At 35.9% G+C, this 27,119-nt stretch overlaps 1 protein-coding gene across 3 annotated transcripts in view; it reads right to left on the reverse strand.

Annotated features, from left to right (window-relative positions):
- The window catches only part of BTAF1 (B-TFIID TATA-box binding protein associated factor 1), a 93,437-nt gene that overhangs the window by 46,739 nt on the left and 19,579 nt on the right, over positions 1–27,119 (reverse strand). For all 3 annotated transcript variants that reach the window (XM_019943975.3, XM_019943902.3, XM_033841599.2), the window contains 10 exons: positions 22,668–22,831; positions 19,813–19,949; positions 17,387–17,516; positions 17,042–17,110; positions 15,861–15,950; positions 15,071–15,166; positions 14,795–14,971; positions 13,956–14,096; positions 13,015–13,139; positions 10,170–10,290 (listed from right to left, as the gene is read on the reverse strand). In XM_019943975.3, the coding sequence (XP_019799534.1) occupies positions 10,170–10,290; positions 13,015–13,139; positions 13,956–14,096; positions 14,795–14,971; positions 15,071–15,166; positions 15,861–15,950; positions 17,042–17,110; positions 17,387–17,516; positions 19,813–19,949; positions 22,668–22,831 (1,250 nt within the window). The remainder of the gene's footprint in view (positions 1–10,169; positions 10,291–13,014; positions 13,140–13,955; positions 14,097–14,794; positions 14,972–15,070; positions 15,167–15,860; positions 15,951–17,041; positions 17,111–17,386; positions 17,517–19,812; positions 19,950–22,667; positions 22,832–27,119) is intronic.

Raw genomic sequence — 27,119 nt, forward strand, 5'->3', positions numbered from 1 at the left:
TTCAGAACTCTAATGGAAAACTGATGAACTCATAAAAGTGCTAACAAAAGATCAAGATAAAAAAAATTACATAGGACTGAGTGAACTGATGAGGATGATTATAATTTTTGTGACTTTCTGTTTGAATAAAAAAAAGAATCCCACAAGGACTCAGAGGCAAAAAATATACAAATCAATTTTCACTGTAAAGTAAAGGAGCTGTTACAGTGGAGGATTACTGGACTTAATGTCAACATTATGACATAGTATGAGTGTGTTTCGTGTTTGGTAATTGCAATCATTGTTGCTTTTGTTGTGGTCATCCATTTACAATGCTTGATGTCAGTCTATTTATCTCTTGTAGAAATAAAATACAGTGTGTGTGTGTGTGTGTGTGTGTCTGTGAAAAGAAAAGTATGGAGAAAATAGACACTGATAATACAGATATCTTTGAAAAACAACAACAACAAAAAACTATACGCAACCTTTTCTGAGAAAAATACACTTATATACACACTTAGGTGTAACATTTTGCTTTCAGTTTCGGGGGTTCAGGGATTTCCTTAAGCCCAGGTTTAGAACCTTAATCTAAGGAATTTCTCAGCAATTCAAAAGCCAACCCAAATCAAGCAATCAAATAGTGCTTAATTAAGTATCTATTGTGTGCCTAAAATTCTAAGAAAAGGAATCTCACATGTTGTCTATTGTTCAAAATTACAAGCTTGTTGAGAGCTAAAAATTCTATTAACTAGTTCACAGTACTTAACACTACCTCCTTCCACAATTTTTTTTTTTTAAAGCAAAAACTGTGTTGTCTGGAAGAGACTGAAGAGAAATTTGAAAAATTTAACTGAAATTCCAGAAAGCGAGAAGATCTAGGGATAATGTATAACTCAGAAAGCTACCTATAATATTCTAGCCAGTGGAAAACTAACAACCCTGGTCCTATCTTTTTAATATGTTTCTCAAAATGGTTTGAAAGAAGTTTAAAACAGACTGCAAAATCAACAGCTGGGGGAGCCTACTCACTGATTTGCTATGCCTTAACTACTTTCCATTGAAAGGGAAAGGGAAATTGGAAAGAAGAAAAGTTCTCTTTCTTTTCTCAGCAGAGAGAATTAGGGACAATCTTAACAGAATTAGGAAAGCTGTAACAGCAATAACCAAATAATTTGACATTACTCTCCCATAATTTCTTCTCATTTCTCCCCACCATATTTACCAACTCTCTTAATTCTCCCCTAACCCCATCACTGGAAATCCAAATAGTTGCTTGTAGATCCCAAAGCCACACCTATAGAGGAAGAGTTTTCCCCTATATTTACGAACAATGAATATAATATAAATTGTAGTAGCCTTCTCAGGCTATAATCTTTCTTACTGTAGTAAATTCTACTTTATAATTATTAAAAACAACCAGGGGAAGAAAGGGATGAAAGAGCACAGAGTAGAGTATTTTTAGGGTAGAGAAACTATTCTGTATGATACAATAATGACGGAGAGATGTCACATTTGTCAAATTCAGCACAATGAACGTGCAACATCAAGGGTGAAGCCTAGGGAATTCCCTGGCAGTCCAGTGGTTAGGACTCCGCACTTTCATCGCCAAGGGCCAGGGTTCAATCCCTGGTTGGGAAACTAAGATCCTGCAAGCTGCATGGCGCAGCCAAAAAAAAATAGTGAAGCCTAATATAAACTATGGACTAGCTGATAATGATAATGTCAACGTTCGTTTACTGACGGTAACAAATGTACCATTCTGGTGTGAGATGCTGATGGTAGGAGAAGGTGTGTTTGGGGGAGGGTAGGGGGTATATGGATGGGCACTCTGTTTAATTTTGCTCTAAAAAGTGAAGTCAATAAATAAACAGAAAAATAAAATTTAAAAAATAGAGAGGGCTTCCCTGGTGGCGCAGTGGTTGAGAATCTGCCTGCTAATGCAGGGGACACAGGTTTGAGCCCTGGTCTGGGAAGATCCCACATGCCGCGGAGCAACTAGGCCCGTGAGCCACAACTACTGAGCCTGCGCCTCTGGAGCCTGTGCTCCGCAACAAGAGAGGCCACAATAGTGAGAGGCCCGCGCGCCACGATGAAGAGTGGCCCCCACTTGCGACAACTAGAGAAAGCCCTCGCACAGAAACGAAGACCCAACGCAGCCAAAAATAAATAAATAAATCAATTTTAAAAAATAAATTAAAAAAATTAAGGGAAACCAAAAACCTAACCAAACAAAAAAAACCCGACCCAGCATACGCAGATCACCATCATCACAGGAACCAGTATTTTAAAAAACACATATTCTCCAGTAGCAAAACATAAAGTCTGCCTAGAAGAAAATACAAGATACAAAATACAAGTTGGGAAAACAGCCATAGGCCAAATTCAGTCCATCTAAACAACTGTGCAAGCATCTCCTTTTAGATATGGTTGCAAAAAGTTACATGCTTTAGCTCACTATTAGTATTTTCTCAAAATATCACTAAGTACAATTTGGCCCATCCAGAGTCAACTTGCCTCTTGCAAATCTGAAAGTTCGTCCACCTGCTTTCATTAATTTTGTGCCTGTCTTCCAGTAGACAATGATTTAGGCAGGTAACCTAATGTTTTTATTTATAGTTTATTAAATTGGTTGGGGAGTAGGGTACAGTGAGGGGTGTAGTACTTTCAGTCCTTCAGACATTATCCACCTTGGGATTTTCCATTCCAAAATTTTAAAAAATAGTCAATAGACTTCTAGTATGCTACTAACTAGGAGTCTACTAGTCAAAAATTTCCCTCCTAATCTTAGGCAAAGTCTGGAAAGTTCTGATGACTTTAGTATTAGTCTAGCAGAGTGCAATCTAAAATACAGAAAAATTCCTACCACAGACTGTTTACTTCACCAGGTTTAAATCAACTATAACCTGGACTACTACAACTCAAGTTATAAGTAAATTCATGTTTTAAGAGGGCTTTTAAAAATATTCTTTTGTTTTGTGTTAAATAATTAATATGATATTAGCGCTAGCGCTTTATGTTAGTGCTAAATGTGGTCCCCAACATTTCTATAGTGAGGGTCAGATGGAGGGGAGGGCATTTATGGGAATTACTCAGGGGAATGAAGGACAGTTATTTAATTTGATGAGAATGGGGCAGTCTCTTTCCAGCTCCTTTATTCAGATTGGTGTTCCCTCCTGTGTTCTGCCTTCATGGAACTAATAAGGAAAGCTGATGACAAACAAAAATAAGCCTATCAGACACGTCACTGTAGCAGAAAATCAAGGTTAAACTTCTAGCCTTCTATACTCCCTTACACTCTATCCTTCAGCCAGACCAATTTCCTTTCACTTCCTCTTTAGTGCCGTCATGCTCACTCCTACTCCCAGAGTTTAACACATGTTCCTTCCTCTGTTACCCTGCTCTTCACCTGGTTAAATTCCACTCATCCTTCAGGTCTCAGTTTCAACTTCACTTTTAGCTAGTGGGGATCCAGTAGCACTGTCTTCTTCCCCTACCAGATACTTACCTCATTATGTATTGATAGTTTTATGAAATGACCATTATATAATTATAAGGGCTTGTCTAGTTGTCTTCTCCTGTCTTGCTTAGTTTCCTGTCTTAAGTTCAACAGAAGGGCAGAGACCTTGTCTCTTACCAATAAGTATCTAGAAAATTGTAGGCACACGGTTGGCACTAAAATATCTGTTGAATAAATCTACCTTGCTTAGGGGAATGGTCCAAAGTCACAGGGAATAGTTGGTAATATGCAAAATTTTCCACAACTGTAGTTGGCAATAAATCCCTAACTGGCAAAATTGGCATCTTAGGTGGGATAAGATCTTGCCAGTACCATTTTGCTATGCCCCCTCTTTTATCTTCCCCCAAGCACACCCACAAAGTGGGCAGATGTGGAAAAAAAAGCAGCAATCTGATTATCATTACCATGAACACCTGATTCCTGCCTGCAGGCAAATGCATCATCATTTCTATCTCCATATCAAATGATCTGGGATTGCAGGGAAGAAAATCTGGAAAGAAGCTACAACAAAGTGATGAATCATACTGAGTTCTGTGTTCTTCCACTAATTTGGTCTGAAATCCTATTTTGGCCCACTGCCAAAAACAAAAACAAACCCAATTCTATATATAGACAATTTATAATGCCTTGTTTTATTTATTTGTCCAACCAATATTTATTGAAAGTCAACTAAATATATAAACTTTGCTCTCCTCTTCTCATACCTTTATAAAACCTGGTCAATACCTAATTATGCTAATGTTCTCAAATGCCAAAGTCTTAGTCAGCTCTATTCTTTTGGTCTTTCTTTCCTTCTCTACATATGCATATGTTAAATTTTCTTACATCCTGGACTAAATATGCCCCAGATTCCAACTCAATCTCATGTATGTCTTCATGCTAAATATAAGCGTCATGCTAATGTTTGCCTTTCAAACAAAAATCAATACTGTATGTATTGAAATTCTGGATTGACTCACAAAGTGACTGATGCAAATGGAATGGAAAAGTTGACCCAGTCAACAAAACATGGCTAAACTAGAGATTAATGTCCAGAAGCATATTTTCCTAGATCGTGAATTCGAGTTCTGGTTAAAACAGATAGTGGTTATCAAGACTAATTAATCTAGACATTCCAGTAAAGTAGTTCGCTGATAGACATATACATTCATAGATAAACTCGCATGAATAAATAGTCTATAGAAAGGAAAAACACGTAATGACTCATATGAGAAGAGAATCTAAAAAAGAGTGAATATATGGGTATGTATAACTGATTCACTTTGCTGTACAGCAGAAACTAACACAACATTGTAAATCAACTATACTCTAATAAAAACTAATTTTTTAAAAAAAGGAAAAGCAAGTGATCAATTACTTCACTTTGTCAAGCTCCTAGTTCAGCAAAAAAAAAAAGTTACATCTTGATTTTAAGTCATTACCAAACGAAATTAATTTGGTTTGCTTAAGAGTTCTTATTTCATACTCCCTGAGAAGCCAGGCTTGCCAATACTTTCATATGTTAACAACAGAGATAAAGGCACGGGGATTAAACAATTTATTTTCACAGATGCCAAGGTATGTCACATGGAAGTGTAAAAGAAATGAGATTTCCCTGGTAGTCCAGTGGTTAGAACTCTGAGCTTCCACTGCCGGGGGCCCGGATTTGATCAGTCATCAGGGAACTAAGATCCCGCAAGCTGCATGGTACAGCCAAATAAATAAATAAAAGAAATGAGAGTTTATTATTTCATAAATAACTATATTAACTGTGATTCTACACAAAAACATTTTAGAGATGAGTATATCTGCATATGCACTTTTCTTTTCCCATCTTTACTGGAGTATAACTGCTTTACAATGTTGTGTTAGTTTCTGCTGTACAACAAAAGTGAATCAGCTGTATGTATACATACATCCCCATACCCCCTCCCTCTTGAGCCTCCCTCCCACCCTCCTTATCCCACCCCTCTAGGTCTTCACAAAGCATCGAGCTGATCTCCCTGTGCTATGTATACACACTTATGATCGGATAAATTTTAAGATTTAGGATATCTTCCTTATAAAGTCTTCTGGTTTTACAAAGCAAAACAAAACACAAAATTACTAAAGATAATCAAAATACTTCCAATGGAACAGAGGCATCAGTCTTTATGAGGTACTGATGCACTGAGCTACAGTGAGGTTTGGCCACACCAAATTACCTTGGAATTATTGAGGGGAATAGGTTGAGAAACTAGGAACTGAAACCAAAACAGAGCTAACTAGTAAATTAGCTCTGAAGTTTTTTTCACTTTGGACTTAAGGTGACTTCATATTCAGAAATGGGAAGGTAATTCAAGAGACACATTCCATTTTGTCTTCTAAAACTAGAAGCTGAAAGTCAGCAAGAATTGGATCTAAATCTGAGTTGAGTCGCTTACTATGAGATGTGTAGCTATGAGCTTGGGAAGGTTTCTTAATTTTTGATCATCAGTTCCCTCATCTGCAAAATAGGAATGGCAATAGCCACCCCATTTATAGTGCTTACTCAAATTCACAGCATAAAGTTAAGCTCTCAATAATAGCCTGGATTATTATTACTACAATTACATATCATTCTTACACCCTAGAATACAAATAAGATTTTGAAATTGGACAATATTATTTTTTTATAAATATACAGAAGAAAGAAAATGGGTAAATTAGAAAATAGGTGATGTTCTAAGGGGGTTACCATTTATTCTTTATATTTTTCATGAAAAAAACTTGAAGCAAGTAAGAATTATAACAAATGCCAAGTGTGGATAGTGGATAGATGAATGTTGTTTTATAATTCCCTCTTTTTTCTATTTAAATAATTTCCCAAAATTAAAAAAATGAAAAAGAGGTGGTGATAGTAAGAAAAGTAATCTGAAAGGGTTTGGCTTTATAGTATTATTTTGGGAAAAAAACAGAACAAAAAATCAAACAAAATAGTAAAGAATATATGTGGGGGCCAAAAAGTGGAATGTACTAAGAGTGGGTGATATGCACCATAACTACAGCCTCCAATGGTGAGGCTACTGGAGAGCAAGGCTCAGGGCAGTGACGAAGCACAAAATAATCTACATGCATCAATATTAAGTTTCACTGACAGCAATGCTTTCAGTAAAAAGACACTCTGAAGATACAGGATAGATAGTAACAATGGGAAATTTCATTAGTGACACCATTAAAATTTTTTTAAGAAGAGAAAAAGAAGAGGCATAGATAACAAACACAAAAGGACATAGGAAATACAATAAACATTAAAACCTAGAAAAATAAAGGATTATGCACATATCAGAATAACTGGACGGAAGATATGGAAGCAGGATAGATTTAAATGTCTAAAAGGAGGAGACTCTTTGGAAAAGCTCTTTTGTTCAATACAGTCTGTATAACTTGCCTAATTTGAAACTGACATATTTTTCAGAAAAATGAGACGCTTATAGAAGTATGTATTAGAGATACTAGATGTTAAATAGGAAGAAGTAAGGGAAGATGACTTTTTTTAACCTTATCACCCAAATCCTCCTGATCTTTCAGCACTTAGTCTAGCCTTCAATGCTGCTTCCTGACACCTATCATATTCTGGTCTTCCATTATTTATTTGCAGAGGTTTATTAAACTTATTACATAAGAGTCTTATCACAATCATATCATAAAGTTTTTCAGAGTAAGAACCATGTAGGATTTTTTTCTTATTGATAATTTCCCGTAACACCCTGCACTGAATTTTATATAAATTTATTTAACAAATATTGAGGACCTATGCATAACTGATGGCTGACGTACCACAAATCACATACAAACACAACAGAGTTCTGGTATAAGAAATGACAGTCATCATCATCAATCTACTACACATGCTAAGGCCAAAGCATTCATTTACAAGCCAGTAAAGGCAAATTCAAATTTGGTCAAAGGACCTAAATAAATAAATAAATAAAGCCCCGAATAAAAAGAAATCAACATCACAGAACACCGTAGAGATGTTTTCACAACCACATAATTTTAATAGCCAATATCAACAATCATTGAGGACTTCCCTGGTGGCGCAGTGGTTAAGTATCTGCCTGCCAATGCGGGGGACACGGGTTTGAGCCCTGGTCCAGGAACACCCCACATGCTGCGGAGCAACTAAGCCCATGCACCACAACCACTGAGCCCACGCGCATAGAACCTGTGCTGCGCAACAAGAGAAGCCACCGCAATGAGAAGCCCGTGCACTGCAACCAAGAGTAGCCCCCACTTGCTTCAACTAGAGAAAGCCTGTACGCAGCAACGAAGACCCAACGCAGCCAAAAATAAATAATAAATTTATTAAAAAAACAAACAAACCAATCACTGAAGGGCTAAAACAATTTTGAAGGGGATTTGGAGCAATTTTGGAATCAAAAAAATTTGAAACATGAGAGGAGGAGCCAGATTTTAAGATGGACAAAAGTGAGAAATCACAATTGACAGCTGAGAGAGGAAAAAAAAAAAACACCTAGGAAAAAGCAACTGAAAAAGAAGCAGTGTGACTCATGTATCTCAATATTCCCACGGTATACCGTAATAAGCAAGCACACTATTGACCAATAAATCATCTTGGTGACTCTTTCATCAAAAAATATTAACTTATGGGCTTCCCTGGTGGCGCAGTGGTTGAGAGTCCGCCTGCCGATGCAGGGGACACGGGTTCGTGCCCCGGTCCGGGAGGACCCCACATGCCGCGGAGCAGCTGGGCCCGTGAGCCATGGCCACTGAGCCTGCGCGTCCGGAGCCTGTGCTCCACAACGGGAGAGGCCACAGCAGTGAGAGGCCCACGTACCGCAAAAAAAAATTAACTTATGTTTAATATACTTTAAGATGATAACCAGGTTTGTCAATGATTTTAATGGGTAACTATTTTTGGTGGCAAAAAAGTATGTTTCAACTATTTAGAAAACTGATTTATATGAAATACCTGATTTCCTAATAATGTAAATAAAGTTGACATTACTAAAGAAATAATGCCACAAAAGTTAAGTTTAAAAGAGACTGCAGGTGGCTTAATCACCTTATAAAGAACAGAAAGGCTTAAAAGAACAATGAGGAACTCATATACAAAATATACAAAGAAATCTTAAAATTCAACAGTAAGAAAACCACCCAATTTAAAAATGGGGAAAAGATCTGAACACTTCATTAAAGAAGAAATATAGATGGTAAAAAGCATATGAAAAGATGTTTAACATCATATATCATTAGGGAACCGCAAATTAAAACTATAGTGAGATACCACTACACACTTATTAGAAAGGCTAAAATCCACAACACTGACAACATCAAATGCTGGGAGATGATGTAGAGGAACACAAACTCTCACACTGCTGGTGGAAATGTAAACTGGTGCAGCCACTTTTGGAAGACACTTTCTTATAAAATTAAACATTAAACATACTCTTACTATATGTTTACTATAAACATACTCTTACTATAAGATCTTAGCTAAAGGGGAAACTGTGTGCATATGGGTAGGGGCATATGGGAACTATGTACTTTTCGCTTTTTCTATAAACTTAAAACTGCTCCAAACAACAACAACAACATGAAGGGAAGAAATTTGATAACTTCAAGAGGTCTACTGAAAGTGAATTTAAGAATATTTACATCAAAAACATTTCGGCAAAACTCACAAAAGTAAAACAAAAATGAAGTGAAAACCCATGCCGGTTTTGTCATATGAACCCATGCCTGATCAACTAAGGATTATAAAACAGACCTGATAGTTTTTCCTTAGAAGACTGTGATTAGACAAAAAAGATAATGTAAAACGAAACTTTACAAACATTGATTCATGGTAGTGCAACACAACATCATGTTGTAGATTAAAGTAGGTCTACATGGAATATTCCTAATTCACATATGAATGCATGGTTAGTGAACACAAAAGAGACATTTACCCCTACGATATTGTCTAAAAAATTAATCACTGCTTTTTGAAGACCACCGTCTCAAACTGCACTATCTATAAATAACAGCATGATAGAAGAATAGATTCCTTATGGTGTTTCCCTAAATTCTAGTATTTTGTTTGACCTTTAGGGCTATTTTTAAAATAGGAATGTGAAGCCTTTTACAGACAGGGCAAGGACTCCTCAGGTCATTAACAGATTCCATTCACACAGTGATATTACCTGAAGGTTCTCTGTAGGCATTTCATTGTGTTATTCCTGAAGTATACTATCCTTTGAAATATCATGCTCTTAAGATTGAGTAATCCTTAAGAGAAGGTAAGTGCCTAGCAATTTTATTATCAGTCTTTAGAGTCATACTGCAGAGCTTCAAATGTAGCCTTCTAACCTGGGATGAGTTTTGCCAATCATCCAACTGTCAACCACACAGAGCAAGAAAAGAATAAACAACAAGTCTCTGACAGGAAGGGAATATTCAATCAATCTTTCATTCGACAAATACTCACTGAGGGCCATCCATGTGTTAAGCAATATTCCAAGTGCTGGGAATACAACCTACAACAAAATATTAAAATATTTCTGCCCTTATGGTGATTACATTCTTATGTGTCTACAGAGTCACCATACAATTTTACTAGGCCTAGCATTCTCCTGATCTTTATGTGAAGCAAGGGTAACCTGGTGATCATATTTATTTTACAAAATTAATTTATATAAATTTCAAGATTACTATGGTTATTAGTTCTTACCTGGTCTTGAGTTGATAATAAAGTGAACAGAGTTTCCAATGCTGCTCTTCGAACTGATGATATAGTGTGATGCAAAAAAGGCCAGACTCGTGGAACTAAAACTGTGAGTGACTGTTGAATACTAATAAAGAAGACACAAATTAATCTTACTCATTCTCAGTTGAAGCTCTATTGATACATTATCTAAGTATCAATTCCTTGTGGACCTAGCATCATTTTTGATGAATAAATTCTAAAAAGACAATACAATTTTCATATGAACATTCGCTTAACACCCTCATTCAAAACAGTTATTATATAGTACCAGTACAGACAGAGCAAACGCAGTCATAAAGAAGAGGAGAAATATTAACATTAGGTTGTTCTATGGCACTAATGCCATGAATTAACCTTTATCAAATTAGAACTTTCCAATATAACTGCACTTATTCTCAGTCTGTTCTTACTCAGGAAAATGGGGGCATGTATCTTAGCTGGTAGTCAGCCTACACAAAATCAGGATTGCTAATCCTTACTACTTTCCCATGGCTAACCCCAATGGGTAACCCCAATGGGTAACCAATAGGTGCACATAACTTACAACCCCCTTTGGGGCCATCTCTATCACATATCAAAAGAAACAAGAGATGGTATGGTAGTAGATTTGAAATTTGTTATCCTGATCTAGCATTACTAAGTTAGGAAAATTCAAATTATCTTCCTTCTCACAGATTAGATTTTTTTTTTTTTTTTTTTTGCTGTACGCGGGCCTCTCATTGTTGTGGCCTCTCCCGTTGCGGAGCACAGGCTCCGGACTTGCAGGCTCAGCGGCCATGGCTCACGGGCCCAGCCGCTCCGCGGCATGTGGGATCTTCCCGGACCGGGGCACGAACCGTGTCCCCTGCATCGGCAGGCGGACTCCCAACCACTGCGCCACCAGGGAAGCCCCTCACAGATTAGATTTTAAATGGGAAAGCAAGCAAAGCCACGTGTAGGCTAACAACCTGGACTAAGATTCCTGTCACATCCGTGAGTCATTTATAAAAGTTACCTCAAATTAGGAAATTATTTATAACTAGCACTTGAAATATATACCTCTGCAGAAAAAGAAATGAGGAAAAAAGAATATGTCATTGTAACTATTTATCTGTTCTTTTAGTTCCTCTCAGGACATCCATCTTTTAATGCTATTTTCATTGCTTGCAGGTTTGTATGAACATCACTTCTTAAATTTATTTACACATTTAGTAAATTTACTTATAAAATTATAACTTAAAACACATGCACACACGGACATAAAACAGTCAAATATGTATTATAAAAGCATTATAACAGGTCTTGTTAATAGTGTAACTGTTCATGCTCCAAATACATGCTGCATTTCTTCTTACATAAGCTGGAAAGTATCTGCCAAATATCAAAACATATGAAGCAAATTTTCTAAGGCAATTTTGAAAAAAAAAATAAAAAACTACATTATTTCTCATTGAATTAACAGAATTTTCACTACATTCTTTCATTTTTGTTTACATTATCTAGCTTTCCAGACACTGTCCACTTGATTACTTTTTTTTTAAAAGTCCAAAGTCTTTATTTAGGGCTGGTGCCAACAAACTAAGGCTCACAGTTCAAATCCACTCTACTTGGTTTTTTTAAATAAAGTTTTATTGGATCGCAGGCATGTTCATTCCTTTATGTATTATCTATGACTACTTTTGTGCTACAATGGCAGAGTTGAGTAGTTTTGACAGAGATCATATGGCCCACAAAGCCAAAACATCACTATCTGGGCAAAAAAAGTTTGCCAACCCCTGATATAGAGTAATTAAGAACTCTTGCATTTTGAAGCTTGAGAAGGGCTTTCATATAGATTAACTGATTTAATCCCTATACCAATGAAAGCATCTGAAAATGAGGAAACGCCATATATGCACTACCACTTCAACTTTTTTCTTCATTTTATAGGCATTTATTTTGCTACTCCAATTTGTGAGCTGTCCTACTAGCCTAAATTTAACATTGAAGGACTATCAGCAGGTCAGTATTATTTGAAACATTTTTCACACATTGATGATTTTCATTGGAAACAGATGCACTCTCAGAACCAGAAATCATTTATAATCATAACCACATAAACATTCACTGAACACTCTCACTAGGCTAAGAAGAATAACTTTCTCATCTGTGATTTTTTTTTTTAAGTTGCATACGATTTTCTTCTCTATCTCCAAGGATACTATTAATAGAAAATAATATTCAGGAGCCAGTCTAAAAGGTAGGGAATACATTAATTAGCTGAGCTTCATTTCAAATATCAGGATAGGAAAATAAACAACACTTTAAATTTTTGGTTTATGTTTTGGCTTCACCCAGACTCTGACTTTGGACATTATATTACATTATTATGTATTCCCTTCCTGATGACTGATTACTGAAATCAAGAACAAGAGTTGAAGTGAACATCACAAAGAAAAAGTTTACAGAGTAGCAAATTTTGGAAAAAGTAAAACTGATGTTCAACAGTAATTCTATTAACTAAATGTCACAAAGGCTAAAATTCCATAGTCTGGGGCTAGAGGTGAAAATAATATGTAATAATTGTATTTCTAAAGTTAACTATTACAGGATGAACAAATCGAAGAATTATATAAATAAACTAACCCAAGAATATGACCAAAGTTCCCGCCCCAAAAGAGCTGGTGGCTAGACAGTCAAGAAGAAAAGTCCTCCTGGAAATAACTGTCTTTGGCATCCCCAACTTACCGTACTGTTCTAAACGGTGCTAGACTATTGTATTTTTAGGCTTAATTATCTGGAAATGTATGTGAACACTTTTTACTTTATTCCACTGAATAGAAATAATTACCTGCATTGTTGAACCTGAGGGTAAGTTAACAAGGATGAAAGAAGAGTCATAATACTATTTGTTGAAGCTGTTAGATCATCTAGTTCCAGAAGAGCATCCCATAATGTATTTATAATGAAGGGTACCTGTAAGATTAGTTATCAAGAAAAGTTATTAATTTTGCAAGAAATATTCCCGAGTCATGCCAAATTGTATCTCAGGAGTCACTACTGATTCAACAACATATACAATCCCAATGACCCTGGATAATGCCAGTTTTGAGCAAAGTTAAGAAGCCTTTAACAATTCTCTACCCCTCTTTTTAATGCCACTCAACTCTACTTTGGCACTGCCCTTTCTAATGAGGCTCATAATGGGATGGAGAATTCAGGAAATAAGTTATCCAATACTCTATTTTATGTAAAAAACTAAACTTTGAAACCAATACAGTGTAGACACACATGTCAGGACTCTCTGAGTAAAGTAATTTAATATATTTAATACATTCCTAATCATCATGGAAGGACAAATTTCGTTTCTGAGCTTTCAAAGTACTGCTTGCCACACTCCCAAATACATGTGTTCCAGTTTTGATAATTCAAAAGGAAGTCAGATAGATCTTAAAAGAGGCATTTCAAAGATGAAACCAGATTAAAAAACCAAAAGCCAAAACCAAAATCAAAACAAACAAAAATCTCATATTCCTAAAAACCAGGAATGAAATGAAGAAGGGATGGTTGCTTCCTTCTCAAGGAAGTTCCCTACATATTCTGTACATGAAAGGGAAAGATAAATAGACACAGTTCACTCTTCCCAAGGATAATATATAATCGAGATTCCATGCATCAGAGGGTTATTTGTCATAAGAAAAATGGAGAATGGCGAAAAAAGTCTGTTTTTCCTAACATGCTACACCTCAAATGTAAACAGGCTCTACATGAAGAAAATGTAAAAATATTTACTTTTTGTGTCTGAAGATACACAAGGCTTTCTACCACAGGTACTAATGATGCTGCAGCAACAGCTCTCACATCATCATCAAGATCCTGGAGTCCTTCAATTATTCTAGTTAAAACTTTAGGCAATAAAGTATTAATTACATCCTGTAAAAGAGTAGATCAAAACAGATTAATTTTCTATAGTACAATTATTGTGCTTAAACATCTTTTATTAAATTTACATATGGAAGCACAAATTCCAATATTTATTTAAAAAGAATCATGTAAATGGAAACAAAAAATAACATCAACAGATGCCTATGTAACTAATCTCATTTCAAAAAGAACACACCAGTATCAAGTACTTCATTATTCATTGTGACTTGAAACATCAGAACATGTTTTCAAGGCGGGACTATGAATTCCCAGTGTGAATACACACATACACACCCCTGTGCTAGAACCTTAACTTCTATTTCTCATTCAACACCACTGACAAACAAAGGGAATACGAGAGAAGAGGGAAAGAAAGCCATCTCTTCCTGCTTCTCATTACTCCAAACTACCCTCTTTTCAATCGCCCCAATAAAGGCAGCTCCCAGAGGCTACTCCTGTGATCATACACTAGGAATCTCGCCGAGAACTGGTCTTGCTATGAAACAGAAACAGGTTTCCAAGCCTATCTTTTAATTTGTTCTTATTAGCATCACCTATCTCTATGATACTACCTCAACAAGGCAAATCTTGAAGGACTGGCTTACCTGTAACACTAAGAATCTAGGGCCAATTCATTTAATTAATGAAAATAAACTAAGAGGGGGAAAAAACTCTCCCATACATGCTTCAAAAACTGAAGTGTTTACCTGACGAACTGCCAAAGCATATTTTATTCCTAGCAGACCACCATGTCTAACTTCCCATTGTTCTTGTGTAAGTAATTTAAGCAGCACGTCCACAGTCTTATGAACTCCTGTTTCATTCATGTGTTTTAACACCACACCTAATGTCTGAGCACAAGTTTCACGAACTGGTGCCACAACCTACAAATGAGAAAGTAAGATAACTCACATTTGCAAAAAAACTTATTTTGTAAGAATCTGAAATTTGATTGGGTAAAGCCTCCCTTAGGCGATACTTACTTCATCAGAAACAAAGTCTCCAAATCTGTCTAATGCAAACACACAAAGGAGTCTAATAACCAAGTCTTCCAACCACTCTTGATGCTGTTGAATCATCTGTTAAAATGATCACTTTTTAATAACGTATTAAAACATATTAAGGGAAACATATTAGGTCCAAAAACTAAAACTAAACTATTATACTATAGTAAACTGAAACAAAATACTGGGACAGATTATTTTAGCTGTAGGAACAATAACCAAAATATGGAATAGTCCCAATTACTATCTTTAATATTAACCACATTCTCTTCCATGATTATTAGATATACTGTACCAAAATCTTTAAAATTCATGAATTCTATTATTTTACTTGCACTCCAAGAGAAATTAAGAAACCACTTAAGGCTGCTCTGATATTAATTATATCTATCATGTATCTATTATCTAGCCTATTACCAGTGTCTCCATTTTAACACCATATTACTTACTGACCTTTAAACTATCCTTTCATTCACCTTACTCTACATTCTAATCCCTTATATCCTGCTCAAATACTAATGCTTCTACATATTTTTCCACTCAATATCTCCAGACATATCTTTCCCTTGAACTCATTCTTCCTGTCTATAAATAATATAAATAAACCTCTTCCTAACGTTTTTATCTTTTTCCTTATGTTCACCTTTCCATGTTTCTTATTATTTACCTCTCATTTCTGCTTCATGGCTCTGTTACTTCCCTGTCTTGGAAAAAGAGGCCACCTACTGAAACTTGGTGATAATTATTGATTTTCTACACTTACACTTACCTCTTCTAAAGTGCTGTCTCCCATTTTACCACCACTTTTCCCATGAGCTTTAAGGATTTCCCTAAGTCCAGTGCCTGCACCATGTCGAACCTAATAAGAACCAAGAAGCAAATATCAGAGGTTAAATGCTTAAGAAACAGTGTTTACCTTTGCTTCAGTATGAAAAAGGGATATTAGATTTTTAAGAAATTGGAACTAAGCAGTACTTCACAAGAATGTGTTTTTCTTCTATTGTCCAAGAAGAATTACGTATATTTATTTCACAATTTTGATTATGTGGAATTTTTTTAAAAATCAAGGCAAGAAAACAGCTATTCTAAATTCCTTCTGAGATATTAATCCACCTGGCTGTCACTCCTCTAACCTCTACTTGCATTCAGCATCATCCACAGGAAAGGAGAGACAAGCATCATATAATGTTCTTTATAGCGCAAAAACCAATATTTTAGAAATAAATACATCAATACTAAGTTCCAAAGCTACCAGTGTTAAGCACCAAAGGAAGACAATTCAAATAAAATGTCTCATGACTAATACTTTACTGTAGCCCTGTAGCCTTCTGCAGTGTCATCTGGAAGGGAGGAAACATGCCACTGACACTGCACCCACTTATTCAAGACCCCATTTAAGACTTGAATAGCTTTAAATAGAAGTACATCAAGGAGCAGAAAGAGTGCTAAAGGGTATTCCAAAACAGTGTTTTAAAATTACTCAGAGGCCAAATGAAGTGAGACAGAATCGTTTGAGACTACCAACCCTCAATTTCAACCAGAGGAACTTCACGTTCATCTCTTTTACATGAGACCTGTTCAAGATTTTCTTTGAAGAAATATTTCTGAGGCTAAGCTACTGCTTGGAAACTACTAGTCTTAATCAAAATTGTCCACTTCCAGATGAAATTTTTACTGTCTGGAAGACATGCAACTCTTTATATCATAGCTAAAAGAATGAAAAGAAATGAACAATTCACCGAAGAAATATGTCAAAAGGGGTATAAAAGGTGAAAATCAGTCTAAAGCTTTCTATTTAAGAGGCGAGTGATATGAAGTGCCCTGACCAGTGGTTCTGAGAAGGATACAGGGCAACAACAGGAACTCTGACAAAACAGATTGTGCTTGACATGGTTCGTATCATTAGCCAAGAAAATAGAGCTGAGAGAAACTGTAATGAAGAAATCCTACCTCCCAGGAGGGATTAAAAAGGTCATTGCAAAGTTCTTCGCAAAAGCTTTCCAAAGGCCATTCATTTGTCTGAATAAGAAAAACAGAATTACTACTAATTTAAAAGATCTATCTTATGCTAATAATTTAAGTAATATGGTGTATTTATTTGTAGGACTAATAATAATAGTCAGGCTTTTAAATTTTTAAATAATTAACAATTTTTACTAATGAAGTAAAGATACTTAGATTTTTAATAATAAAAGTTCTCTCAAGTGACACATTATTATATACCATCTACTAACACATTAGTATGAAAAAATTATAAATAATTTCAAAGGACATTTTATGGCATTTCAATAGTACCTCTTCAATTAAGGCAGAACTGTCTGGAATACTATCAATCAGGACTTTGGAATCATTTGCAGACTGATTAATAACAACATTGGCTATTTTTCGTCTCTTTTCTTCTGGTTCCCCATCAGTGCTATCATTGCTAAAAAAAAAAAGTCACCATTTAAAAAAAGTGAATAAAGGATAATGTTAACCACAATGAATGTAAGAGAATCCATCATTTTAACAAATGTTTTGCCATTTTCTGCTTATATGGTTTACTTACAATTTCATGTATCAAATAACTAAGATTAACTGCTTAAAAATGTTTGAGCAAACTTTATCCTACTACTCTTACTGATAAATGTAAAAAGGTCAAAGACGTCTTGCTTTCAGACTGGATCTCAAATTTAACAATGTATTCTTTTTTCCCCTTCTCTCTACAACCAGCTCCTCTCCTTTTTATTTTAAACTCTTTTGGCCTAACAACCTAAATCTGGCCCAGCATAACTTTTTTTTAGGCTTTTGTACCCTGAAAAAAACTAATATACTGAGCAACACACTATAATCTTACTAGTTCTTGAAAAATATAGAGATAAGACTATTAGAAGATGAAAAATGTGTGCAGAAAATTTGAGGAAAATTTTATGACTAAAAGAACAAAAACAGAGGCTAGACTAATAACAAAATATTACAAAGGAGAAGACAAGTAACTGCTTTATTGAATTATTAACAGAAAGAAAGAATTAGCATTGTTAAGGTATACACAGCATTATTTTCTATAGATATCCACCAGGCCCCACCTTCCACCTTAATAGTGCAATCTTGGCCAACCATTTTTTCTGTAGGTGATGAAAGAAATCGGAGACTATTATTATTCTAATTATTTCTAATTCAATCTAGTCACACTGGTTGGTCATTTTACTGTCTTTGAACTTGTTAAGCATGTTTCTACTTCCAGGCTTTTGTCCTTGCTATTCCCTCTATTTGGAATGTCTTTTTAAGATGTTCCCAGGGCTGGCTAGCATCCTCACTTCTTTCATATCTTTACTGAAAAGTAACCTCTGTGAATCTCTCCCTGACCATCCTATCTAAAATTTAAAACACCCTCCCCACAATACATTTCACTTGTTTGTTCCTTGCTTTACCTCTTTTTTCCTTATTAACCCTTACCATTAAAATAATTATTTATCTTATTCCTAATCTATCTTTCCTTCTAGAATGTAAGCTCCACGAAGACAGGAGTTCCTACCTATTTTATTCACTACTGTATCATGAGAGCGTAGAACAGTATCTGGCACATAAAAAGTATTTAATAAAGATCTGTGTAATGAATGAGTCATGGGCTCTGAAAAATAAGGTCTATTATTTCCAATATTCAGATATTTGGGTAAAAGTCTTAAATGAATAGAAGTCAGTAAAAACACTTACTAGGTTACTACACGATCCTAATGAGCTGTTAACTTAAAAAAAAAAACCTGTAGTTAACAAGATCAATAAAGATTTTATACTTAAAAAAACAACTCCAAGTAAAAATTTATACCAAGTAGATGTTTATTGTTTACCCCACCATATGCCTAGCTTTTAAATAAACGCTGTAAACACTTAACTTTTTAGCTTTATATGAATGGAAAGAATAACAAAAAGTTCTGTTATCTGCAACAAAAGCTTATTTTCATAGGATCTCATGTGTTTATGAATTGCACCATTTCCTCAAACATTTCTTGGACACCATTAAAGATTCTGATTTAAGAGTTAAGTGGGGCCCAAGAATCTACATTTTAACAAGCTTCTCAAAATGTTTATGAAGGGGGTTGTTTTGAACCACTCCTTGAGAAATGCTACTCCAAGCCACACAGGTATCATTTTTATGAACTCATTAAGAAAGTGAGGACAGTGATTTTACCCCCAGAGTTCTTTCCTACAACAGAATTAGGTAAACAAGCCTGGATTATTACCCACTATTTGGATTAGCCCCCAGCCAGGGAACAGGTGATATAATACCCAGTTTATAAATGTAGTATTCTTAACTTGTAGTCCTCAGGCCATCTCTCTGACTTCATTCTCTACTACTCTTGCTTCTGTCTATTCATCCCAGTCATACAGCCTTTCTTTCTGTTTCTTGAATATTCCATGATTAAGGCATTTACACTTGGTTCCTGCTACCTGGAATGCACTCCCCTTGGAAGATCTTCAATCCTCATTCAGGGCTCATAATTATTAAGAAAAAAAAATGTGCATACGTAGATTTTTCTGGGAAAGTTGTCCTAGTCCCTAGGACAACTAATAATAGTCCCTAGTCTACTAATAATAGTAAATACTCTCTGACAATTGAGAAAGACAATCCAAATGGTACTCCACAGCCAAAGACAATGTCATCAAAATGTTTTTAGAAATCAAGCAGACCCAGATAAGCTAACCAACATTACTGTTTTAAATAAGCAGAAAAAGATTATTACCTCTTCTCATTAGTTTCCACTGCATCCCTGGATCTCTGTTTTGCAAATAACTTGGCCATTCTTTTAGCTTTGTTCTTTTGTCTATTGCTCATTCCTGTTCGAAACTCTGAGTCAATCAATTCAGCTGCCTGGAGAGTCTAAAAGAATAAAAGAATTCTGAATTTGAACTTCTGAAGTTAGAATATATACCCATAGTCTCAGCCTCAGAAGAGGACTAAAGTCTGTAAATTTCACTATACACAAATTGATTACATTCTTCTTTGACAGCTTCATGCTATTCTGCTGTATGACTGTACCATAATTTCACTCTCTTCTTCCTTCTCCCCTATTCTTTCAATTGCCAGGAAATGCTCATTTGCCACAGATAAGGCAAAAATGTATGATCTTGACCCCAGTGAGGGCTTTGAAGAGGTGAGACTTCAAAATAACCATACTAGGACTTCCCTGGTGGCATAGTGGTTAAGAATCCGCCTGCCAATGCAGGGGACATGGGTTTGATCCCTGGTCCGGGAATATCCCACATGCCCGTGGGGCAACTAAGCATGTGAGACACAACTACTGAAGCCCACGTGCATAGAGCCCATGCTCTGCAACAACAGAAGCACCGCAATGAGAAGCCCATGCACCACAAAGAAGAGTAGCCCCTGCTCGCCACAGCTAGAGAAAGGCCGCATACAGCAACAAAGACCCAACACAGGCAAAAACAAAATAAAAACCATACTACCATCCAAAAGTTATAATAAAGAATGTCAATTTTTAAACAATGATAATCATCTTCTACTGAAAAAAATAAAAATAACTATAGCCATATAGTTTTAGTAACTGGGCCAGCGTCCTATAGTTAACTTAGCCTATATGTTTTTTCCCTCTTAATCACTCACGGCATACTGTTTTTGATCTCTTTTGCATTAACGGGAGACATTATTAAGGATGTGAACAAAAATGCTTTGAGTGCAAGACTAAAAATCCTTTCTGCCCTTAACCAATTAAGATTCAATTGAAATTTACACTTCTACAACCAATTAGGCTCACTGGTGTGGGTGCCCTGCTACAGACTTGGTCCAGGGACCACTGGCATATACACAAGGCAATGCAGCAGTGATGACCCTATGGCAACAACTAACCTCAGCAACTCTTCCCAAAGGTCCGTGACATCTAAAGCAACCAAACTTGGATCCTGCAAACCTTAAATTTGCTGCTGCCATCCCATATCCAACTATTCTGTCTATAGCCCATTTTCTCTAATACACCTACCCATTCATTTCCCTACACCATGTCGAAATACCACACCGTGATCACATTACTACATTTTTGTTTTCCTTTATTTTATTCTATTGTCTTCCTTATTTTTTAAAATTTTACTTATTTATTTATTCATTTATTTTTGGCTGCATTGGGTCTTTGTTGCTGCGCGCAGGCTTTCTCTAGCTGTGGTGAGTGGGGGCTACTCTTCGTTGCAGTGCATGGGCTTCTCATTGCAGTGGCTTCTCTTGTTGCAGAGCACGGGCTCTAGGTGCGTGGGCTTCAGTAGCTGTGGCACATGGGCTCAGTAGGTGTGGCTGATGGGCTCTAGAGTGCAGGCTCAGTAGCTGTGGCGCACGGGATTAGCTGCTATGCGGCTTGTGGGATCTTCCCAGACCAGGGCTCAAACCCGTGTCCCCTGCATTGGCAGGCGGATTCCTAACCACTGCACCACCAGAAAAGTCCTGTCTTCTTTATTTATATCTTATGCATCCCTTTGTACCCCATTTCTTTCTCTTACTTCCTGGTTGTTATTATATTTTCTGCCTCTGTACTCTTCTTTTTCCCTCCAGAATCTGCCTTTTTTGCCCCCTTGCAGGCAAAAGTTCCATCATCACATACCCCTCAATGCCAAAAAATTTAGTTTATAAATTCTAATGGTTTAGAGGGCAACTGGTATAAAGGCAAATAGAACCCTTCTCCTCTTAAGCAAAGGGAAAGGCCAACGGAATGAGAAGATATGGGTTTCATGTAAAGCAGGAATTCTTAATGGGACCCACAGATCCCTAAAAGGATATTGCAGGGGCAGGAGGAAAGAGCGCTAAACTCCCTGAAAGGTAATATCTCAAATGTATGTGAATTTTTCTGAGGAAAGAGCCATAGCTTTTACTGGAGCTTAAAAAGAGTCTATGGTATAAAAAAAAGAAGCATACAGGCATCCATTGGGAACTGGAAAAACAGAGGAACAGGAAAAATACAGAGCAAAATTATGGTACAGCCATATAAATAGCATGAAGCTGTCAAAAAAGAATGTGATCAATCTGTATATACTGATATATGAAGCCATATGAAGTGAGACAAGGTGAACATGGCTTAAAAGAACTTACGTATACAGAGAAAATTTCAGGAAAAATGCACAAATAACTTAAAAAGCGTTGCTTCCTATTGTGTGCCCTTCTGCATTGTTTGAAAGTTTTCACCATGTTTGTTACTTTCTCAAATAAAAGAATCATAGCTGTAAAGATTTCTAGTATCATCATATCTGACTATGATAGCCCTTACTATCTCCCACCCTCTGAAATATTTTTTTGTGCTTCATTGAAGAACAAAGAAAGAGCAATTGATGCAACTAGGATTTTTCAACACCAGTGTCTCCTAAAAGATGTACCATACCTTTTATCTAATAGTCCAATGTCTATGAGGTAGGTGGCAACTTCTGTCTCCTTAGAATCTATCACTAGAAATCCAACTTATGAAGACACTAAATTATGGTGACACTAAGCAACAATGAGTAGAATTAAAAAACGCATTTTTTAAAATTCCAATTGCATAGCAAAATAAAGCAAACCCCCTGTATTATTACTTGCAATCAACCAACCAGAGGTTTTACCTACAGGTTGTTTGTTTACAAGCGCTGCTGAAGTTGGGGTATAATCCAAATCTTCATCATTAAAGAGTTCTTCAGTGCTCATTCCAATAGCTTCTCCCATATTAAGGCCAAGTTTCTTCTGTAATAGTTTTCGTTGGCGTGCTATCCTCTCTTTAGGATCCACTTCACCTTTAAACAAAGAAGAAATACATTTTCTTCAAATCAGTTAAGCAGTTTTCTAATACGTGAAGATCAGACTCGATTAAAATTTAAAAAAAAATTAACCATTAGAATACCTCTCTTGATAATAAAACAAACCACACTCACAATCTCTGAACATGTCATAAACTTTATTACCTAATAGAGTAAATATTTTACTGGATCTTGGAAAACAGTGTTCTAGCTAACAAAACACTCTAGCTAACAAAAATTCACTGAGATTACCCCATTGCCCTACTGTCAATTATCAAGTATATATATAATGAGATCTATTCCTATGAAAATAAACCAATCTTATTATTTTATAGCTAATCTCATACATTCTCTGAGAGCTCTAACCAGGCTTTAAAACAAAAATCTAGATTTTATTTTACAGAAAAAGATCTCAACAAATACATGCTTATTCCAAGTGTGGCCTTTATGTATTCTGAGATGACACAGTCCTGATAGCCCAAATAACAACGACAAAGGCGTAAAAGTAGATTTTGAATGTCCCAAGAAAAATCTCCCAATATTTCAGTGGAAAATAGATCAAAAGGTATCATTTTAAAAATAAAAATTTGGGCTTAAACTAGCTAAGTTGCAAGAGATGGTTCTATAATGATTAACTTCCAATAATAGCTGATTAAGTTCTTATTGGACTACTCCTCCACAGATAACAAATTCTAGCTAAAATATAATAAACAACCACCTGAAGGCACTGGAAAGAGATCAAAAGTAGGCATATACTTGGAGGAGTTATCAATACCTGGAAGAAGTACATGGCATTAGGTGAGTTTCCCATTTTTGAATGTTTTTAGCCTAAAGGTAGACCCAGTCCGTGGTATGTAGGGCAGCCACGCCCTACATTTAAAAGTTGTGTAAAAACCCAGTCTGTCTGTTGCAGAATTAGAGGAGAGTCAGAGATCACTATAGCCACTGGGAAGTAGAGAGAAAAAACCCAGAAAGGAGAGAACCAGAGAGAAAGCCCAAATTCTGTAAACTCAGCCAAATCTCTGGCTGACCTCTGAACTATGCATGCACAGGGCAGACTCCAAACAGTCCAACTAAAGCTAAAAATTGAATTGGGATTTGAGTTGTTGCCCAGTACAAAGGAGACTGAGTTTGAGTTTCACCAAATTAAATGCTTATTAAAACAAGTAAGCAAAAACAACTAACTAAACCAAACAAATCAAAACATTCTTTGGAAGAATATAACAGAATCCAGCCTGTGGTATAAACATTTATAATGTGAGGAATACAATCCAAAATTAACTGACATACAAAAAATCAAGAAAATGTAACCCATTCCCAAAAGGAAGACAATTAATGGAGATCAACACTGAGACGACCCAGATGTTGGAAGTGGAAGACAAGATTTTTTAAGCAGCTAATATAACAATGCTAAATGTAAAGGAGGATATTGTCACAATGATGAAAAGATAGAATACCTCATTAGAGAAACAGAAACTATTAAAAAAATAGAATAATACACTTGCAAAGGGTAAATTATAATAGTTTTATAAGTGAATTCAAAGATAAAGCTATACAAAGTTCCCTCATCTAAAGAAAGGGAGGGGTGGGGCTTCCCTGGTGGCACAGTGGTTGAGAATCTGCCTGCTAATGCAGGGGACATGGGTTCAAGCCCTGGTCTGGGAGGATCCTACATGCCGCAGAGCAACTAGGCCCGTGAGCCACAACTACTGAGCCTGCGCGTCTGGAGCCTGTGCTCCGCAACAAGAGAGGCCGCAAAAGTGAGAGGCCAGCGCACCGCGATGAAGAGTGGCCCCCGCTTGCCACAACTAGAGACAGCCCTCGCACAGAAACAAAGATCCAACACAGCAAAATAAATAAATTAATTAATAAACTCCTACCCCCAACATCTTCTTAAAATAAAATTTAAAAAAAGAACAGGGAGGGGAAGAAAACGATTTAAAGAAACAAACAACTTGTATATAAAATTAAGAAAATAATTCTACTAACAATAACATCAAAAGTAAAACTTAAAACTTATATTCTGAAAACTACAAAATACTAGTGAAAAAAATTAAAGATCTAAACAAATGGAAAAACATTCCATGTTCACAGATCATAATACCTCATAGTAAGACAGTAATACTTCTCAAATTGATATACTGATTCAAAACAATTCCTATCAAAATATCAGCTGGCTTTCTGCAGACACTGACAAACTGATCCTATAATTCATATAGAAATGCAAGAGACTGAGAATATCCAAAATAATCCTGAAAAAGAACAACAAAGTTGAAGGCTCATACTTCTTGATTTTATTTTTTTATTTTTTAAATTTTTATTTAGTCAGTTAGTTTCTGCTTTATAACAAAGTGAATCAGCTATACATATACATATATCCCCATATCTCTTCCCTCTTGCGTCTCCCTCCCTCCCACCCTCCTTCTTTATTTTAAAAATTACCAGAAAGCAATGGTGACCAAGACAAAGAGGTACTGGCCTAAAGAAAGACATCAATTGAATAGAACTGAGAGTCCAGTAATAAAACTATATGTCTACCGCCAACTGGTTTTCATGAAGGGTGCAAAGAAAATTCAGTGGGGAAAGAAGAATCTTTTCAACAAATGGTGTTGAGACAACAGGATAGCCACATGTAAAGAATGATGTTGGATCCTTAACCTCACAACATACAAAAATGAACTCAAAACAGATCAAATACCTAAGAGTAAGAGTTACAGCTATAAAACTCTTAGAGAAAACACAGGGGTAAATGACCCTAGATTTGGCAATAGCTTCTTACATATGACATCAAAAAGCTCGAGAAACAAAAGAAAAAGATAAATTGGACTTCTTAAAAACGTTTATGCTTCAAAGGTTACCATCAGGAAAGTGAAAAGATGCACAGAATAGGAGGAAATATTTGTAAATCACATATCAGATAAGAGATTTGTACAAAGAATATATAAAGACCTCTTATATCTCATTAATAAAAGAACAAATATCCCACTTAAGAATGGGCAAAGGACCTGAATAGACAGGTCTCCAAAGAAGATACAGAAATGGTCAATAAACACATGAAAATATGTTCAACATCATTAGTCATCAGAAAAATGCAAATCAAAACTACAATGAGATATCACTTCACAGTCACTGGTATGGATATAGTCAAAGTCAGTTAATAACAAGCAAGCGTTGGCAAGGATGTGGAGAGATCGGAATTCTTGTATCCTGCTAGAGGAATGTGAAATGGTGAAGCCAGTTTGGAGAACAGTCTGGCAGTTCCTCGAATGGTAAAACATAGTTACCATATGACCCACCAAGTCCACTCTTATGTATCTACATAGGAGAAATGAAAACATACACCCACACAAAAATCTCTACATGAACATTTATTGGCAGCATTATGCATAATAGCCAAAAAAGTGGAAACAACCCAAATGTCTTCAGCCTATGAATGAATAAACAAAATGTGATATTCATACAATGGAATGTTATTCAGCCAGAAAATAAAATAACTTCACACCTACCAATATGGCTACTGCCAAAAAAGCCAGAAAATAACAAGCGTTGACAAGGTTATGTGGAGAAAATGGAAACCTCATAGATTGTTGATGGGAATGTAAAATGGAACAGCCACCATGGAACTGCCAGTATGGCAGTTCTAAAAAAAAAAATCAAAAACAGAATTACCATATGATCCTATAATGCCAATTCTTGGCATAAATCCAAAAGAACTGGAAGCAGGAATTCAAACAGATATTTGTACACCCACGTACATAGTAGCATTATTCACAATAAGCAAAAGGTAGAAGCAACCCAAGTGTCCACTGATGGATGAATGGATAAACAAAATGTGGTATAAACATACACTGGAATATTATTCAGCCCTAAAACAGAAGGAAATTCTGACACATACAACAACATAGGTGAACATGAAAGATTATGTTAAGTGAAATAAGTCGGTCACGAAAGGACAAATATTGTATGATTCCATGTATATGAAGTACCTCGAGTAGTCAAATTCAGAGACAGAAAGTAAAACAGTGGTTGCCAGGGAGTGAGGGGGAAAAGGAATGGAATTGCTGTTTAATGGGTATAAAGTTTCGGTTTTGCAAGATGAAAAGAGTTCTGGAGATTGGCTGTACAACAATATGAATGTACTTAATACTACTGAACTGTACAGTTAAAAATGATTAAGATGGTAAATTTTATGTTATCTATATTCTATCACAATTTAAAAACTGATACACCCTGTAACAGTAGTAACTACTACTTACGAAAAAAATGAAAACAGTACTAATATATA

Source organism: Tursiops truncatus, chromosome 16, assembly GCF_011762595.2.
Source record: "Tursiops truncatus isolate mTurTru1 chromosome 16, mTurTru1.mat.Y, whole genome shotgun sequence".
Taxonomy (NCBI): Eukaryota; Metazoa; Chordata; class Mammalia; order Artiodactyla; family Delphinidae; genus Tursiops; species Tursiops truncatus.